This window comes from Medicago truncatula, chromosome 2 (assembly GCF_003473485.1).
Source record: "Medicago truncatula cultivar Jemalong A17 chromosome 2, MtrunA17r5.0-ANR, whole genome shotgun sequence".
NCBI classification, from domain to species: Eukaryota; Viridiplantae; Streptophyta; class Magnoliopsida; order Fabales; family Fabaceae; genus Medicago; species Medicago truncatula.
In genome coordinates this window covers 8,789,431-8,809,310 of record NC_053043.1, presented here as the reverse complement: position 1 = coordinate 8,809,310, position 19,880 = coordinate 8,789,431, and the positions used below count along the sequence as shown (strand labels likewise).

The 19,880-nt window shown below is 31.9% G+C and overlaps 1 protein-coding gene across 1 annotated transcript; it reads right to left on the bottom strand.

The window, feature by feature from the left end:
- Positions 1-5,643: 5,643 nt before the first annotated feature.
- On the bottom strand, positions 5,644-11,521 carry LOC25486228 (protein STRUBBELIG-RECEPTOR FAMILY 8). The gene is made up of 16 exons (XM_013607442.3): positions 11,139-11,521; positions 10,112-10,244; positions 9,934-10,005; positions 9,759-9,824; positions 9,567-9,638; positions 9,399-9,470; positions 9,003-9,074; positions 8,853-8,918; positions 8,714-8,779; positions 8,307-8,620; positions 7,889-8,148; positions 7,513-7,784; positions 7,113-7,248; positions 6,869-7,011; positions 6,601-6,757; positions 5,644-6,059 (listed from the first exon to the last, which is right to left on the bottom strand). The coding sequence occupies exons 1-16, from the start codon at positions 11,272-11,274 to the stop codon at positions 5,907-5,909; spliced, it is 2,190 nt and encodes a 729-aa protein (XP_013462896.1). The 5' UTR covers positions 11,275-11,521; the 3' UTR covers positions 5,644-5,906.
- Positions 11,522-19,880: the final 8,359 nt, after the last annotated feature.

The following is a 19,880-nucleotide window of genomic DNA, read 5'->3' as shown; positions in this document are numbered from 1 at the left end:
TTTGGTATAACCCAAAGAGCTTGCTTAGTTTGAGTTGATTTAGTTTTAAGTTGAACTCTAAATAATATATTTTATGGTTTTTCTTGTTGGTGCAATCTTGCCCAAAATAAAGATTGTTAATTGCTAACTTTTCTCTTTACCAATTACCCTTTACTATTGGTTGCAATCATATAAGGGAAAATTTTGATTTTTCGTTGGTTATTTGGGATATGAAAGTTACTGCCAGCAACCGTTGCTTCTGGTGTGCTCTTGTTTTATGTATATCTTTTTTGGCTTGGGTACATTGTAACCGGTTGTTTGTGTCTTAAATTTTTCAGTTGCTTTGTGGTTTTCCTTTCCTGTCATGTGTGAAGAGCTAGTGATATATATATATATATATATATATATAGTTGTTTTAGACAACGATTTTGAAATATGAGAATATTCTAAAGATTTTTGGGATATAATGAGTAATAGGGTAAAAATTTACTAACCAAGAAACAATGATAATAGGGAGTTATGTTGTTAATGCACACCATGTTATTGCAAGAGGATAAATGATATTTTTAAGAGTTACCTCATACTTAGGCAATAACTATTCATTACAATATAAAATGTTAGGAACTAGGGATTGTTCTTTTTTTTTTTTGTCGTGTCTGGGGTTCGAACCTTAAATCTTACATATATTATGTATTGTTCCTATCAACTGACCTAAGCTTACGAGGACATTAGGATTGTTCATTGTAACGATGAACTCCTCGATTCTACGGCACTTTATTTAAATTGCATATTTTCAAAATCAAAACAAAAATCAACTTCCAAAACCAAAATTACTTGGCTTGGTTCTTTTTGGCAGCATGTCAGATTTTGGCTTGTTTTTTCAGGTGTTGATCACAACGTCCCAAGCACCCACTTCTCTCAGTTTACAAATTACTTGGGTGATAGGAGGAGTTGTATATCATTTCTTCAGCTTTTGTGGCTTCTTTGTGTGTGGCTCATATGAAAAAAACGTAATAATAGAATTTTTTTTAATAATGTTCATTCTTCCATTATGGAGCTTTCGGAAAAAGTTAAGTTCCACGCTTATTGGTGGTTAAAGGCGAATAATGCCTCTTTTGTGTACGGATGCGAGTTGTGGCTGTCGAACCCGTTGTGTTTTTTGGGTATCAGCCATTGCTAGTCCTTGTAAATATTTGTCAGACATCTTATTGTTTTTGAGTGTTTTTTAAATACACTTTATGCATAAAAGGCGTTTCTGTTGTTATTAATATATTCCATTTTAATTTCTTAAAAAAAAATAAAAAAAAACTTCCAAAACCAAAAGTACTAAATAAACACCGAGGAAATAACTTCATGGTGATTCGCATGTCCCGATGGATATATACTCTTTTTATTAGGAAGATATGTTTGTACACTTGTGGATAGTGTTTTTACCTACTAGACTTGTATTTATAGATAGTAGACGTGATGTCTTTATTTAAGCTACTATTTTTTAGTTTGAATTTTTCAGGTATCTTTTTTTTATCTAAGTTGAGTTATCTCATATACTCTTTATCTATTAAATATCTCTTTTCGATTAAAAAACGACTTGATTTCAATTGAATATTCAATATAATTTTTTTGCAAATAGTACTATCACACAAGGAACAATGAAAGCCAATGGAATACTAGTATATAAGAGTTTGTGCATGAAATTTACTCCATCCGTTTCAAAATGAGTGTTGTTTTAGCCAATTGCACACATATTAAGGAATGAAATAAAATAGTCAAATGTCATAACAATTTTACCAAATTATCCTAATCAACTATTGGTTTATTTTTCATTAAAGAAAAATAATACTTTGGAAGTAGTGTAACATGTATTAATTGAAGAGTACAATTGAAAAGACAGTTATTATTGTATTGGAAACTAAAAGCGATATTCATTTTAAAACAATTTTTTTTTGCTAAAACAATATTCATTTTGAAACGGAGGAAGTATATGATTCTAAATTAAGTGCTTCTTTAAAAGGAATCATAATAATTATAACATTTAATCTTAGTGATTCCAAAAATTATTTATCCAAATCTAGATGTTTGAATCTATTATTAGACCAATAATATTTACTATATCATTTTGGTCAATGTTTAAGGTTCTTTTACCTACATGTTCCGCAAAGATCTAAACTAAATTTAAGAGGGTCTTGTTAACGAGTACTCTCGGGGCACTCTTTAAAGATTCTAAAAGAAGAAATTATTTTATAAAAAAGTCAAATATTTTGATTTCTGATGCATTGATTACATATATTTTCATGTTAAGTTACCCTTTAAAGACCTTAACCAATGCCTCGGACACTGGTTAACATTTTTCAATTTTTAAAATATAGTTGGGTAAACCGAAAGTACTTTGCGTAGTTTAAGCCGGTTTAGTTTTGTGTCGAACTCTAAATAATATACGATTTAATGATTTTTCTTGTTGGTGAAATCTTGCACAAAATGAAGATTGTTAATTGCTCATTTTCCTCTTTACCAATCACTCTCTCTGCTTAACCGGAATTGAAGACTAGAAAACTAGCACAAAATAGGTACTTTACGGAATATGGATGTAGTACTGAACAGTTGATGGAAAGCGTACGGGATCTACGGGCTAAGAGATTTTTCCACATCAAGCCAAAGAAAATTCAACCTTTGCCGATAGACCAATCAATGGTCAAACAAAACCTGCAAGCACATAAACTTGATCTTTGAAAACTAATACACCTTTATTTATGTTTTTTATCATAAGAAGTTAAGACATTTCACCCGTAATGAAAATCACAATACAACGTGGAATATGATTAAAAAAAAAAAAAAACTTGAGACTAGCTATGGATAATGTTTCCTGTAGTTAAAGAATGAGTCACATTATCCATTTCTCTCAACAAAACTTACAATAGTGTCCTTTCATAAATAAGAACTTTCACTATAGTGAGTTAGAATTTCTTTCTTTTTTTTTTTTATGCATGTGTGTTAGAATTATTTAAAAGGAAAATACTAAAATGTACGACAAATATTTTTCGTTATTATTGCAAGACAATACTAAAATGCTTCTCTTTTAATTTTTATATCACTCAAAATGATCCATTTAGCTTCTAAATGATATTTTTATCAAAAATATAAAATTGCACCTTTGTTTTTATCACTTATCAAAATCACTCACGTTTTTGTTTTGTCTTTCCTGTTATTGTCTTTTTAATGACTGGTAACTAGTAAGTAATGCTTTAACATCTTGTTTTATGACAAATGCCGGTATTTCACAGTTGTTGCGATTAAAAGTGAGTTAGGGTTGTTAAAAGTGTCGTGCCATATAACACCACTCTTATAGAGGTTGACTATAAGAAGGTACCTCACAAATTGCAAATATGTTGGTCATTTTGTGTCCAATTGCAAGAAAGACAATGTGATTTCACCTAATCAGATATTGAGCCGTAAGTGATAGCAAAGAGTAAACTAGACAGACAAAAGAAGAGAAAAACATTTCTTCAGTTTCAGAACACCAGGAGGAAACAAAACAAAGGGATAAAAGTTTTGTATTTGGTAGGTTCCACCTCTAAAGGAGGAAAAATACTGGATACTCTAGTCTACCTGGAAGACATTAATAACATCTACGGAGGAAAAATGTCTTGGAATGGTTTGAAGGTTGCCATACTACCTGGAAGACATTATATGCTTGTTGTTATATATGTCTAATAAGATTGTGCATCAAGAAGATAAAATAGGTATAAGCAGGTATATATGGAATACGTCTGGTGATCATCACTGTCAACCTGCTATCCAAATTACATGTGAGCATCCTTCATATTATCACAATCAGCAGCAACATAATCAGGGTCTACACCAAGCAAATGAGTTATAAGATAGGCACCTTGCTCTTGGGATATTTTAGCATGATGGCTGAACAACTTACCATGAATAGGTTCGAGAAGAAGACGTGACACATCATCTAGTATGATGGTCATCTCACCAACTGGCAAAGTCGTACGTATGTTTGAATTAACATCATTGAATGGTGTAAAAAGAAGTGGATGAAGACCGAAAGCACCCACAACATTCCGAACCCATTAACTATCATTGATGGTCATGGCAAGTTAACTATCTTCCTGTCATGGTTGATGCATCAGAGTTGTTGCTCGCGTCCCTAAAAAATAAAAAACAACTAAATAAATATCAATCATAAAAAAAATGAATTTAGAAGAATATAAGACCAAGATATTGAAAATAATTGTACTTAATTTTCCCATCCTAATCTTGGCGGCGATGTGCTGAGAGAAATTATGCCGTGGAGATAAATCAGAAGGCCCGCCACGAAATATCATGCGATTGTCGGTCGATGGCGGTGTTGGTGGTGGCTCATGGTAGTGTGGTATTAGGTGTTGTCGTGGAGGTGGTGATGGCACCTTCCCAACTCGTCATCCTGATGCTCGTACTACTGCTCAGGTGCCTGTGGTGCAAGGTCATTCACTTGTGAGTGGCCCGACTCATCGTCGCTTTGAGTCTGATGCCTTCATCAGCCTCATTTAGGGGGAGGATTAGCTGCAACATTCTCTCTATGAACAGAGTTGTGATGGGCCGACGCCGACCTGTTGAGTTTGAGCCTACCAATGTCGTCATCCATATCTACACAACAAACAATAGATAAAAATAATCAATGAAATATTTTTTTGAAGCATTTCATCAAATACCTAAAGCACAAAATATACATATAATGTCCATTATAAAAAAAGTAAAAATAACATAAAACTCACAATGTGTAGTCATAAGGATTTTAAACACTTGTTTGACTTGATTGACCTCGAAGAATTTTGACGGGGTTTGATTTGTTTGAATAGGGATGAAGTATGGTTTGATATTGAATATGTATGTGCTTTTGTTTCTAATGGATGTTCAGAGTGGAGCACTAATTACATACGGTTCAACAGCTAACTACTTATTGTTTGACTTAAGGCAACTAAAGTAGTAACTTTTCAATAAAAACCAACAATTATTTATTAAAAGTTACATATTTAATATAAAAAACAAAAATTTCAAGTCAAAATTACTACTTTAAACTTCTTAACATGTGCAAATTTGCACATGATAAAAAAAACCCTTTAGATAATTACATGTGCGTAAAGAACAATTTTCATTAAAATATTATGAGAAGAGAGTGAATCCGTTCCATTTATTCTATCACTATAGTTTTCCAGATGTCATTTATAAGTTCAAATACTCTAAAATTAGAGACATACCTATACCATTGAAAGATACGCACAAATATATCCCAGGAGTATTTCTTTTACTTTTTTAGAGATATTTTATTTTACCCGATACACAAGAGATACTTCACAAATATGCTTGGATAGTGGATACATATCTTAAGAAAAATCAAGGGTATAATAAGCATACATGTTGAAAACAATTCAAGTATCATGCAGAGGAAGAAAAATAATACAAGTAAAAATGAATAGAAAACGCCAAAACTCAGTCTCTGATTGGGAAGTGGGAACAGCTATTAGAGGAAAAAACAAGGGAAAAGTACACCTAATAATTTACATAATAATTCAACTCTTCACAAATAACAACCACTCCCCTTTATCCCGTGAGTGCTTTCCAATGAGCCTAAGCTCATAAAGTTGTTTCATTTTTTTGATAGAAAATTGCTTAAAATTTCCATCAACATGTGAATGGCTTAAAATTACATTATATTACACCATAACAAGTTAAATATACAGTTTATTATTTTCCAAAGTATTTGATGGTGTGTGAAAAATTCAAACACACTAATTACAAATATCTTGAATATGTTTGGTACATTTTTTCACAAACTTCTACTCTTTCCTGTGCCCTATAATTTTTTTTCAGCCGAATAATAGCTTCACCACTTTACACAAAATTGCCAAAAAAAGTTAAAACTTAAGAGGCAAAAACATTTAAAATGATATGTCCATGGCCTCATGGTCCGGGGTCTTGTGACCAAAACCAGATTCATCACTTGGTCTCCTTTTAACCACACTTGCTCGTTGCACTAACCGGACCAATGCTTGCACCACCTCAGACATTGGAGGTCGAAATTCGGGTTCCGGCTGTACAAAACATTAAAATAATTGAGAATCTTTTGTAAAAGAATATGAAAGTAACACATTACTGCATACAAAGATATTGTTTAAAACTGCAAATTATGATATATTAAATCTGAATATTTGGAAAGAATACTTTAGTTTAGGGTAGGTGGGGTAGCTTTTGCAACATGACCAACTGCATAATGAATTAGCAAAAAGCCAAATTATATGGGTAGGTGGGCCCGTTTATTAGAGCTAAATAAAATTATTTAAAAAATAATTATTTTAGGAGTTTTTCATCTTTTGGTAACAGTTTTTCTTTTAAAAAAATGAGAATATAAGGACTGCTTAAAATAGGAAGCTGTTTTGATTAAAAAATGATCTTGATTATGGTTAACAACACAATAATTCTTTTATCTCCTAAAAAATATTCTCTAAATTAATGAATGTCATAATCACTTTTTTTAATGTGGTAACAGGACCCTAAGTTCCAAGGCGGTAGGTAATAAAATAAGTTAGCAGCCCTTATCTTTGTTTTGCTATTGCATCATTTGAAAAGTTTTACCTGAACGCAGAGGGCAATGATATCAGCGAAGCGTGACAGCGACTTTGCAGGGTACATGCCATTCAAACAAGGATCGACCATTTTTGACAAGGCATCTATATCATGGAGCTGCGGTGTAGCCCACCTCACAAGTGACTGCTCAGCTCGAACTCGTGAACTAAAATCAACAAAAATTACAAATGAATGTAAGTCATACATAAAAGATAAGGCAAACAATAAAATGACAGCCTTGCAGATTAATTTCCATCGTGTGTTACAATACGCTCACCTGTCAAGTGGCTTCCGACCAGTTAAAAGTTCTAGCATAACCACGCCAAAGCTGTAAACATCGCTTTTTACAGTGTATACTCCTGATAATGCAAATTCAGGTGCACTATAACCGAATGAACCGACCATCTGAGTTGATGATACCTGTTAAATTTAAAGTTATTTTATATATGTAGAGTGCTAAGAAAAGATACTAAGACCATGTGCAGCGATGCACAAAGGAAAATGAAGCATCTATCACCAACCTGTCTCTCAGTGTTTGGTGTCAGAGCAGCTAAGCCACAGTCAGACAGGTGAGGATTGAGCTCCTCGTCGAGTAATATATTTGCTGATTTGAAATTTCTATGTACAACAGAGGGCAAGCAAACTTCGTGCAAGTACCTGGTTAACAAAGCATATGACTTGAGAAATAAGACTGAATGCAATAAGCTAATCTCACGCTAAATCAAGAAACTTGGGGGAAAGCCCAGTGAATAGGATAGCATGTCAAGGCCTCTCCGAGAAAAGACTTGTGCATGTTTTCAATCACGGTGGTGCCGTGATTTTGTTGAAGCTTCGAAGTGTAGCATTTGCAAAATGCTTCAACAAAATCACCGTGAATCCAAACATGTACTTAATATGTTGTCAGATGGGTATGATACTTACTCTAAGGCCCGGGCGGTGCCAAGAGCTATGCGTACACGAGCATTCCAAGGTAAAGCTTTACTGCTTTCTTCGGCAAAATGGAGCATGTCATGTAAATTTCCATTTCCAATATATTCATAAATTAGAAGCCGCTGGCCATGTTCTGCACAATATCCAGCAAGTGTAACAACGTTCGGATGCCGCAAGCGTGACATATTAGAAATGGCTTCAAGAAAATTGTCTTCCTCTTGTAAAGACAGTGCTGCGTTGTCAATCTTCTTGACGGCCATAATCTAAACAAAAGGAAAAACTTGAAATTAATAGAATATTTGAGTATTTATAAATTCTCAAACAAACAGTATGAAGGTGGATAACAAATGCAACATTAAAAGTTTACCTTCCCATTTGGGAATTCAGCCTTGTAAACTCGACCAAGAGAACCTTCACCAATAATAAATTCTTGACTGAAGCTATTTGTTGCACTCTGGAGCGAAGCAACTGTGTACGATGTGGAAGTGATGGGAGACCTCATCTGCTTTACAGATCCACTTTTCATAGGCATCCTATCCATCGTCACATTTTCTGCAGGAGGACGAGGTTTGAGATCTGTAATAACTGCAGCACTTTTCACCCTTTGCTCTTGCATTTGAGGAGTTACTGCGAGTACAAACCCACAAGAAAAGCTAAACTTGTAAGAGCACAAAGATTGGACCAGATTAATGTATATTCCATATTATAATAGGTTTGACAAAGAAACAAAATGACATAATCATATAATATATTTGGAAACAAAAAGCTAGAGAAAAAGAATTCACCATTGATGATTCCAGGAGGAAGGCTCCCGTTTGAAGTTCTTGCACCCTTTTCCTTCCCTTTTAGCTTTCGGATACAGAAAACAATAGCAACTAGCACAACAGAAGACACCAACACTGAACCTAAAACAATCCCTACAATGGCCCCCGGTGACGTTCCCTTATGGTCATCAGATTTTTTATCATCAGAACCATGTCTTTTAGGATGTGAACCAGACCCGGAGTGAGGATTACTTTTATCAGGTTCACGAGGTGGAGGTGAAGTAGATTCTGTCGAAGGAGGTGCAGGGCCATCATCGATAGAATTTCCATCATATCTGGTTTGTATTTGAAGAGTCACATTAACCACACTGATGAAGTTATGCATTCAAAAAATGATTGACATTTTGAAAACATTCATAAATACTTACATGAAATTTTTGATAGATTTAAGCTCAGGAGGTATCGATCCACTGAAATTATTCTTTGCAACATTTCTGAAAATTGTAGAGTGAGATCATAAGAGTCTGACATGCCAAAAACTCAAGGCTTAGAGGGAAAAGAACTTACAAAGTATCTAAAGGCAAACCAACAAGAACACCAAGAGAGCCAGTCAATTGGTTCTTCTGCAAGAAACTGCAAATGAAGTTTTGAAAGCATTAAATTGGCATTTACTGAAAATTTCTCGCAATTCATCAAATAAAATATCATTCGACATACAGAGAAGAGAGACTGGACAGTGTAGCAAATGAAGGTGGAAGATCCCCAGAAAAGTTATTAAATGATAAATCCCTGCATCATTGAATATGAAGGCAAACATTCATCAAAATCAAATATAATCATTTGTAAAACTAAAAATAGTTAGCCAGTTATACGAAGTATAACATATTTTACTAGTTCCAATTTCCAAGACTATACTCTATAGCACAGAATTATAAAGATTAAGTATGAAACTCTTCTTCTCATTCTTGTTCAATGCTAAAAACAACAAATATCAAATTTGTTTAACCATGGCCACAAAACAGTACAATGTGAGTTCTTTTCTTAGCCGGAATACTATGAAAAGGAAATAAACGAGGGAGAACTGAGCTAAAGAAACTATGCAAGATATCTTACAGGGTATCAAGATGGGAATGATTAGCAAAAACTTCTCCGATTGGCAAGGAGAGTGCATTATTGCTCACATTCCTGAAAACCACATATAAATAGTGTAAGAGCGGCTCCGATGTATGACCAAACTTAACATTATGAAACAAAATTGTTCACTATCCAACAACAACTTACAGATAAGTGAGTGAAACCATGGCAGAAAAGGAATACGGAAGATTTCCAGTTAAGTTATTTCTTGCAAGATTTCTGATTGACACAATTGAAGAGTAAATTAACATTTCAGATAAAGCAACAAACTAAAATTGATCAAAAACTGAAAAAAAAAAAAGGAAGTCATTGTAGGTGAACATTATTATTACTACATACAGGCTAGTAAGATTTGGTGGCAACTGATACGGAATTTGATCATGGATCTTGTTGTCACTCAAGTCACTATAAAGTTAAAAACACAAAAATAGAAAATAAAAAATCAATCAGTAATTATAATATAATAAATAGTAAAAATTATGTATAACAAAATCATGGATTAGAATTATCTCACAGCTTTCTGAGTGACATGAGGTCTGAAAGCAAGTATCCAAGAGTTCCATGGAGTCCTAAACCAGAGAGATCACTAACCAGCATAACAATACAAAAGTTAATTTCTTCAACCATAAAAACACTTTTAAAAAAAGTCATAAAAATGCATTTGTGAAGTTTCATCATTCAGAATGCCATACATTGAAACAACAGATGAACCCTCACAAGTTATCCCTTTCCATGAATCTCCACATGGATCGCCACCCCCAATTGTCCAACCGGTTAGTTCAGTTGGATTATTCACTGCATTGTACATGACCTCGAGAGCTTGAACTGTAACAAGAAAAACAACAATACGGAAAAATCATTCACTCATAAGTACTTCATATATTATACTAATTCAGCAATCAGAATCCAACAAAACAAAATCAAACCCCCCAAAACTTTAATACTCCTCTCGCATCATATCAACTTAAAAATCGTTTCTTTTTGACAACTTACTAAATCAATAAAATAAATCAAGCCTTTTCTTTTATTCCCTGCATTCTCAATAAGCTACTATCAATCACTGACATAGACACCGACACCAACACATTGACACCGGTGATAATTTAAGAAAACGAATTAATTGAATGTAAGCACATGTGTCTGTGTAATGTAAGACAGGAGACAACCACGCCTTTGATCAGAGGCGACGGTGCTTCAGAGGTAACCAGACCAGACAATGTTCTCAAAAAGGCATAAAAAATCAAACTTGAAATAGTAAAGGGTCATAATGGATTAAAACAACAACAACAACCCACAATGCAAAATCATAACATTTCCACAAAACATCAATCAAACCAATCAAAAACAGAGTAATCACACCAACCAATACAGAAAAAGCATTCACTCATAACTTCATCCAGCAACCAGAGTTTAACAAAACAAAAACAAAACCCCTCAAAACTTAACACTCATCTCACATCATATCAACTTAAAAATCAATTCTTTTTGACATGTTATGTTATAAAATCAATAAAAATAGAAAAAGTTCAAGCTTTTTCTTTAGTTCACTGCATTTTCTCAGTAACCAAACATTGTTCACAAACAAGTATAAAAAAACCAAACTTGAACAAGTAAAGGGTCATAATGGATTCAAACAAGAACAACCCACAATGCAAAATCAAAACTTTTTCACAAAACATCAATCAAACATAGAATGATCACACGAAAAAAAGGTCATACCATCAGTAGGGTCAGTGTTAGCAAGAGAAAGAGGAAAAGCAGCAAGGAAGAAAGAGAATGAAGCAAGAAAGAGAAAAATGGTATGCGCCATTGTAGTTTGAGAAGTGAAAAGACAAGAAAAGTGTGGTTCATTCATATGAGGAAGAAGAGAACATGCAAGAAGAAGAGAAACATGGAAGAAGAAGAACAAGAGAGGACAAAGAAGAAGAAGAAGAAGAGTAGTTGAGTTTATTATTCAGATCGTGACTGGTTGTACAAGGCAAAGCCATTAAAGAAAGAGACAGAGAGAGATAGATTCGAAGCTTGGAAGAGTAATGAAGAGAGAGAGAGAGAGAGAACAAGAAATTAAAAGGAACAAGCTCAATAGTGTGTGTTGTGTTGAGTGTGGCAGTGTGTCTGTGTCGGCGAAAATGTTAAGGAAAATATTGTATTAAGAAAAAGTTACTGTATTTTATTCCATTAAAAAGGTTAAGTGTATTTTATAATTATAGTGTAAGAAATGTAAAAATGTTTAGTGTATTTTATTATACTTACAGTGTAAAAATGTAAAATGTAAATACAAACAAGTTTAATTATATTCTATTATCAAAAAATGTTTATCATATCATGTGTAGAAGTTAACCATTTACCCACTTTATCAATTAATTCCGCAAAATTTCAGCCTCTCTAGAGTGATTCACGTGTTTATGAAATTTGAACTCAGTTCAATTTAGATCAACATGATTGCTATTTTAAAAATAATTTGACAATGTATTATGATGAAAAATATTTCAAATTTTCAACAAAATTTAGAGTTTAAAAACTATGAATTAATCATGTACAATATTTACTTGCATAATCGTTCATTCAACATTTATCATGACTAAAGTTTATGTGACAAAAATTAATTGTGTAATGTTTTTAACTTTTTTTTATAGATAGATGAAATAGAAAATAATTATTGAAATTTACACAGATAAGTATGGAGTCGGAGTTCAAACCATGATCATAATATTTGATCTAACAATTTTGCCATTTTTATCGATTAAGTTAAGACTTGTGGACTAAATTAACAACGTCGCTACTATAGGACAAGCAAAATTAGGGAGAAAAGTTAGTGACGGAAAAAATAAAATCTCGCACAAATTCCTTGATCATAAAATTTAATGACGGAATTAGAGATGGATTTCATGTTTTCCTTCACTAAATTTTTTTCACTAATTTTTTTTTTTAGTAGTGAAGGATGGTATACGAATATTTAAGCATTTTGGCCTTTTGTTACAAAGAAGAGAAGAGGGTTCGATACTTATTTTTATAACCATAGTATAAACTTTTTTTTTTTTTTTCAAGTAGCATAGTGGCTAGAGCTCACACAATTTAATTATGGAGATGTGATGTCTTCGAGGTTCGAACACCGACCCCTAGATATAAAATGCAATATCCCTACGAATTGAGCTAAGCTCACGGGGATTAGTATAAGCATATTTATTGACAACTATTTAGTGATGATCATTCTTTGTTTAAGAATAATTAATTATGTAACTAACTAAATTAAACAATTATTTTAATTCTTATAAATTACTCAAAATATATTATTCATAGATAAGATAGGACTGAGCAATATATAGATGGCTAAACTGATAACAAATATACTATATATAAACAGAAATGAGCATATTTGTTGGTCATCATAGAAATTAGCATATCACCAACAAAAAAAAATATGAATAAGGAAAATTTACGTAAGTTGGGTAGAAAGGCTGGCTGGCAGGTTTTGTTTCAAGAGGTCAAGCATAATTACAAATGAAACTATTAAGATGGGTCCCACACATAATTTTTTTTTTTTTTCCCTTCTGGGGCTGTAGATTTTCTGCCTTACTTTTCTGCATTCTTATTCTACACCTTTTAGGGAGCTTTCCCTTCACCTTTTCTTTTCTTTCATACCATTCATTCATTCTCCTTTTGTGTGACATATCTCTCTCTAATGTCCTACCAACATAGTATTGCAATTATTGTATAAGAATATTTACATTTTGTAAATCATGTATAAATAGGAATAATTAATAATGGTATTGATAAGGTGTAGTACTCAAAAATCAACCACAAACAATAGAATTTATGAGATGTATATATAATAGCTGTAATACTCCTAAATTAGTAGTTTTAGTTTAGTATGTATAGTAGATATCAAATATTATCAATTTATCATGTTAGAAAGAAATTGGAGTCACGTAATTCGTAGTACTGATTAGTTTATACTATGCAACTACTAATTTCAATTAATTTGAGAACAACAACTAAGCAAACTTGACTTTTGAGAGGGAAAACAAATATTCAATCCTTCATTTTGTTCGTTTGTGTCAATTATATATCATTTCTTATCGTTGTTGATTTTTTAAATACGTTATTACTAATAGTATTTACATCGATACCTAAGTTCTATCAAATGAATGTAATTAATAATTATTGTATATGAATTATAGTACTAATGTGTTATGACTTGATGATGTTGATTGTACAGTTCGTTGCAATATGAATATAGGTTGATTGTACAGTGTTTTAGGTGGAGTAGACATTAAAGGTCAATGTTGACTGGTGCTCAATCAAAAAGAAAACGTTGACGGATGCTAGAGCTCAAAAATTCAAACAACCACCATGGTTCACGTCTTATACAGTTATATCAAATTAAATTAAATATTACACACATTGCAAATAGTTTCAAATATTTCACATAAACTTACATGATTAATGGTTTAGCTCCAAACAACAAGAATTGAGTTGTTCTAAATCTTGACAATTTGATCAAGTTTGATGTTGTTTTGTTCACAAAGTTAAATCTCAATGTATCACCAAAGCAAAGCAAAATTCGTTGATCTCCCATGACTAAAAATGCTAATGATAAATTTTACAATGACTACAAATGCAGACGGAAAAATTTATAAGATTAAAACTACGATTTTTATTTGTAAGAGCTGAAAACAAATTATAGATACTTATATTGGACCACTTGATTAACATTTTTTTTTAATATGGAAATTGAACATGTTCAGCCGCAGATAGTTATGAGATTTTTTTTTTGGGGAGTTCTGAAAATTTTGTTATAGTAAGTATATATTTTTGTGAAAATGATCCCCAATAGAAATAAAGAAAGTAACTTAAAGAAAATTTTGTATAAAAAGATAAACACAAAATCCTTTTTTTAGAGCGATGGTACATTTGTCCTCGTGAGCTTAACTCAGTTGGTATGGACAATACATAATATATGTAAGGGTTGGAGTTCGAACTTCAACCATCACAAAAAAAAAAAAATGATGCTACATTTCCTGGAATGGATCCTCTCATATCACGTAAGGGTCCATTAAAATCTTTATCGTCCATTAAAAATAAGATAGAAAGAGAATTTATAAATATATAAAAAAAGAATTTTAAAAGTCGATACCATAAAATCACGAAATCTTTTTTGTTGAGAGAATCTATTCCCATTACTATATGGAAGTTAAAGTGTGTTGAAATATGTCTTGAATTTGTGTTGGGAAAATGTCCCACATCAGATAATATGAAGAAATATGCAAATACTTTGGTCATATAAATAAAAGTCTTGTGTGTTAGTATTTCTTGCACCAATTGTTAGTGGATTTTGTTATAGCTAGCATTATCTCTACTATTCAGTATCTGTAATCTGGATTATCAATTATAGTGAATTCTTTTCAGTAGCTTTGCTTGTGGATTATCAACACATTTCTGGATACCACATTAATCTTCTGTCAGTCTTTTACTATTATTGTCATTATTCTCGCGTCATGATATAACAAAGTGTAAAAATGAAAATGAAGTTGTTTTAAAATTATGGTAATAAAACAAAATATTTGAAAATAATTTTATTACGATATTTATTTTTATTCCCATATTAGGAAATTTTATTAAATTCAAATCTAAACTCATGGTATTTGTGAGAGATTGACTAAGTAAAGTAGTCGGTTGCCTTTTTTATTTTATCTTACAAATCAATAAAGTACAAGTTGAAGAAAAGAAAAGTGTATTTTTTAAAATAAATTTCGTATCTGCTAATAAAACTAAAAGAAATTTGACAGAAAAACAATATAACAGAAGAGCAATGGGAGGCGTGAAATAATGCAATGGAAAAGAAAAGGAAGTACTCATGAAAGGCCTACCAATGGGTCCAAGGTTGGTACTAATAAAGAAGAAATGACTTTAATTTTAAAACCATTTTTCATGGCTGGGAAAATTGAGGGATGCATGATTCATGTCCGTGACCAGTCATATATTCCTTTCATGATATTACAAAATATACAATCCCACTGATTATCCATGTCGTCACGTCCCTTTGTCATATAATTTTCCAATAGACAATCCAAGTAATAATGTTAAGCTTCCCAAATAAACAAAGGATTTGTACTTATATTTATTTTTGTGCAAAGGGATGGTGAATTATTATTAAAGTTAGAGACAGAGTACTGCTTATGTGATGTTTATAGAACAAGAAAAGTAAATACTCTATGTGCTTTGTACTTAAAACTTGGTGCTGCTGAGAGTTCGATACAGGAACAACAAAACAAAAAGCCCGCGAAAAGTATAGTGTAAAATATAAATATTTATCTGGTATGATAGATGTTATCTTAGTATCATGGAATTTCAGGGATAACGATCATAGTGATCGATGAGAAAGAGAGGATAAGAGTATTCATATGAGAGATACTTATAGAAACTTTTAGTAGAGAAAAAGCACAATTGCGAGAGTTCTAACTAACCTATAACTACCTCTTGTAAAAAAAAACTCATAACCAATCAACTAACCATAGTTTACATATCAACTAATTATGATTTATTTACTGTACTATAATAATAGATATATGATAAGATATGAAGTTGAATAAAGACATGATAAAAAAAATGAGAATGATAACCGCTAATCATATAGTGTGTTTGATTTGTCAAAAAATATATAATATTGTTTTATGCATACATGATAACAAGATAACATTATTTTATCATAAATAGTATTTGATACACGCCTCATAACAACTTGATGGGATATATGTCACAATTAAATAACAAAAACCCTTGTACCAAAAAAAAAAAAAAACCTTATGGTGTAAATTACACATTCCAACATATTTAAACCATATCTATATAATATGTTAAACTTAATGTAAATCATCTGATACAATCCAAATTTTCATTTGACATCATCTCCGTTACTTCTCCTCTGAGTCAAATTAAATGTTATAGTTTCTTTACTAATAATAATTTTAAAATTTTGGAAACAAGAAATTTGCATACACTAGACTTTCCACCCTTGCATTTTCTTTGGAGACAACTTGATTTATTGGTCATCCAAGCGTCAATCAATTCTATCTCGTTCAAGTGCTAAAGCCGAAGATAAAGAGGTTGCAAATGTTGTCTATTAATCCTGCTGGATTCGGAACCTTCTCTTGGAACTCCATTAGCCGATTCATAAAGCTACTTTGATGCATTGTGATAATATTAGTGCAATATCTCTCTAGTAATCTTGTTCAACATCAATGCCTTAAGCGTATTGAAATAGACATTCACTTGGTATTAAGATAGTTGGAAGTTATGTGGAGTTAGTTAAGGTAGTTAGACTTGAGTTAGTAATCAACTATAGGAACACTATTGTACTCATTCATCATCTTTTATCAATCTGTTCATTTCTACAATGAGTTTCTTTGAGTATCTCCCTCATGAGTACTCTTGGAACTTCATTTACGAAAAAGTTGCTTGTGGACAAGTTTGTATCCTTCATGTTCCATCCTACTATCAAATTGCCGACATCTTCACCAAAGGTCTTCTACGCATACTATTCAACAATTTTTGAGATAGTGTCAACGTTCGGTGACCATCCGCTTTGAGTGCAAGTGTGTGTTATAATATGAAAATAATCATATCATAATCACTCCAATCATTCATCATAAATATGTAAATAAATTTAGTTGATTACACATTCCACATAACTCGATCTTAATGGTACGTAGCCGTAACTCTACCCTAATTGTAGTCCATAATCTCTAATGGATTGTTGTATATATTTTGACCAAATGAATAAGAATCACAAGTACTCTTACAATCAATAGTGGGTAACTTTTCTACACTTTTTCAAAGACACCTAGGCTTCACCATAATTAAATGATTTTGTATTCTTAAGCTAATGTTTTTTATTCAAAATAAATTAATGTTCACGATGCCCTTGTTTGTCTACACCACTAAGATGACAGTTTGGCTTTGCAATTTGCATATAGTATTAGATTATAGTGAGGAAAAAAGTCTCACATCTTTCGTATAAACAAAGGCTTTAAGATTGAAACAAAGATTACGGTACAAGCAACATACACACGAGAGGGGGAGTTATAAGGTCAAATTGTCATGGATCTGTGTTTCGAAAAATGACATTTAATTAAGATCAAAGACCAAGACATTAGTCATGACCTTTTGCTGTAATGTGGGGACTATTGTAGACCGCAGACTAGGGAGTGTTGAATCTCAACACTATCATGTGATGATCAACACCATCAAGGAGACGCATGAAGAGGGAATATGACTTGTTTTTAAATTTACCAAATTCAGTATCAACAATTAATGAAAACTAAAGCAAAGAATCTTCTTGCTAGTTGTCACTCGTCCACATCCATGTGAATGTCATTGTGTATAACTTTGTTTATAAGAGCATTCATAGTGGTTTCCTTTTTAGCAACAAGCTAAGTTAGGAGGGGCTTAAAAAAAAAAAAAGCTAAATAAACATCTCCATGCTATAATATTTTTTTGATAAGGCAAGAGTAAATGATATAAAAGAGAGTAGCTCCCAACTAAGTTGGTACTCAACTCTAATCTGTCAGATACTCATAAATATATTATTATTAAAAAAAGGGAAAAAACATAAAAAAAAAAATTAAAAAAAAACTGGGGGACATAAACTTAACCAGTTTATCCACAAAATAGAGGTCTACCCAAACGGGTAATATGAAAATTAAAAACAACACAAGTGGATTAAAACATCCTCTTAAATAAATGTCTAGACCGCAGTGAATGGACCAACCGTCAACACGGAGCAGATCCACGTACCATCCTCCATGCTATAATATATTAGAGTAATGATATTTGAACAACTATTTTGGTACAACTTTTGGTACAACCTTGTTGTTCTCTCTTCTTATTGGTCAAAAACAATGGAGAGAGAAAAAGAAAGAGAGAGAATAAGAAGATAATGTGAGTATGAGAGATAAAGTTGTATAAAAATGGTTGTACAAATAACATTTCTCAATATATGAAGCTTAAAATGCACTTTTAAAAGAGTTTTCTTTTAGAGAATAATAAATTATTGTTTATGATTATTATCTTTTTAATTTTAAGAATATTACAATAATTTGAATTGAATGTGAATAATTCATATAAACCTTCCAAAATCTTCCAATATAATTTTTGAGTTCCTCAAATTATGAGGATTTTAAGAAAAATGAACCCCTACAGCCCTCCCACCTAAAAGTCGTATATTTCTTTCACTTGCTCTTTTTTTTTCCTTTTCCAAAATCATCTCTTCTTGGTCTCCAAACTTGCAAATAAAATCTAAGATTACATCCAAATTTGTCCCTTACTTTAAAAGGCACTCTCAAATAGGTTACCGAGATTAAGAATATTTTTAAAAGAATGTTGCACATGTTAGACAAACCCTTTTTAAAAAGTCATTGATTTTGTCAAATTCTATTAATATGAGTCCTTCTAAGAGTGTGTTATGGACTAAATTGATAGTAAGTGGTTAAATCAAGTTGACAATTTGATAAAGTCAAAAAATTTATTTTTTAAAATATTTATAATCTTATACACCTATGTGAGAGCATCCTTCAAAATCATGAATTAGTTTGAAATTTTACTCAATATTAGTAACTTTGGTTGCGACAATAGTAGATTATTTTGGATCTTTAAAGCCCAAAAGAAAAGACCAATCGTCACATAGTGGATCTACCAAGCCCAAAATTAGAGTTGGGCTAAACCTTGGAAACCCAAGACAAGATAATCCAAAATGGAAATTTCTTAGTTCACTTCAAAAATTGCTCTTTAACACTACAAAAATACTAAATATCTTCAACGACAATTAACTGTTGTTCTCCCCCAATGGCAGTTGGCACCATCATTAGTTAACTATCGTTGCGCTCTGGTTTGCAAACTACAACATTATTATGTCAGCCATGACACAAACAACTTGTCTAAAGACATGTAATTCATAAACACAATTGTAGAATCATTACAACAAATTTGACAATAAAATTTGTTCGCAAGCAACGACACTATATAATAATTCATAATTCAATAACATTACACCAATTCGACATGACATTAACAATACACAAACAATTCAAATTGAACAAAAGTGAAGCATTGCAGAATTTTAACAACATATTACATAACAATGCATAAAAAAACCTAAAAGTCTATAAAATGACACCAAATCTCTATTCACAATTTGGACACTTATAGTTGGAAGGAACATAAAGATAATACTTATTATTTTCAATCATATAGGAAAACATGAATGCTATATCGTCATCATTATGAAGAATGTCACGATGATAAATAGTTTTCCAGATCTCTTAATCTTTATCCAGGTCTATAACTACGCATAGTACCTGTAAAAATACATGAGAGAAAGTTTGATTTTCTCCAAGATGGATAAAATATTTGTTAAGTTGCGTCTTAAACTCTTCCAACTTGTCGATGGGGGATAAAAAAAAC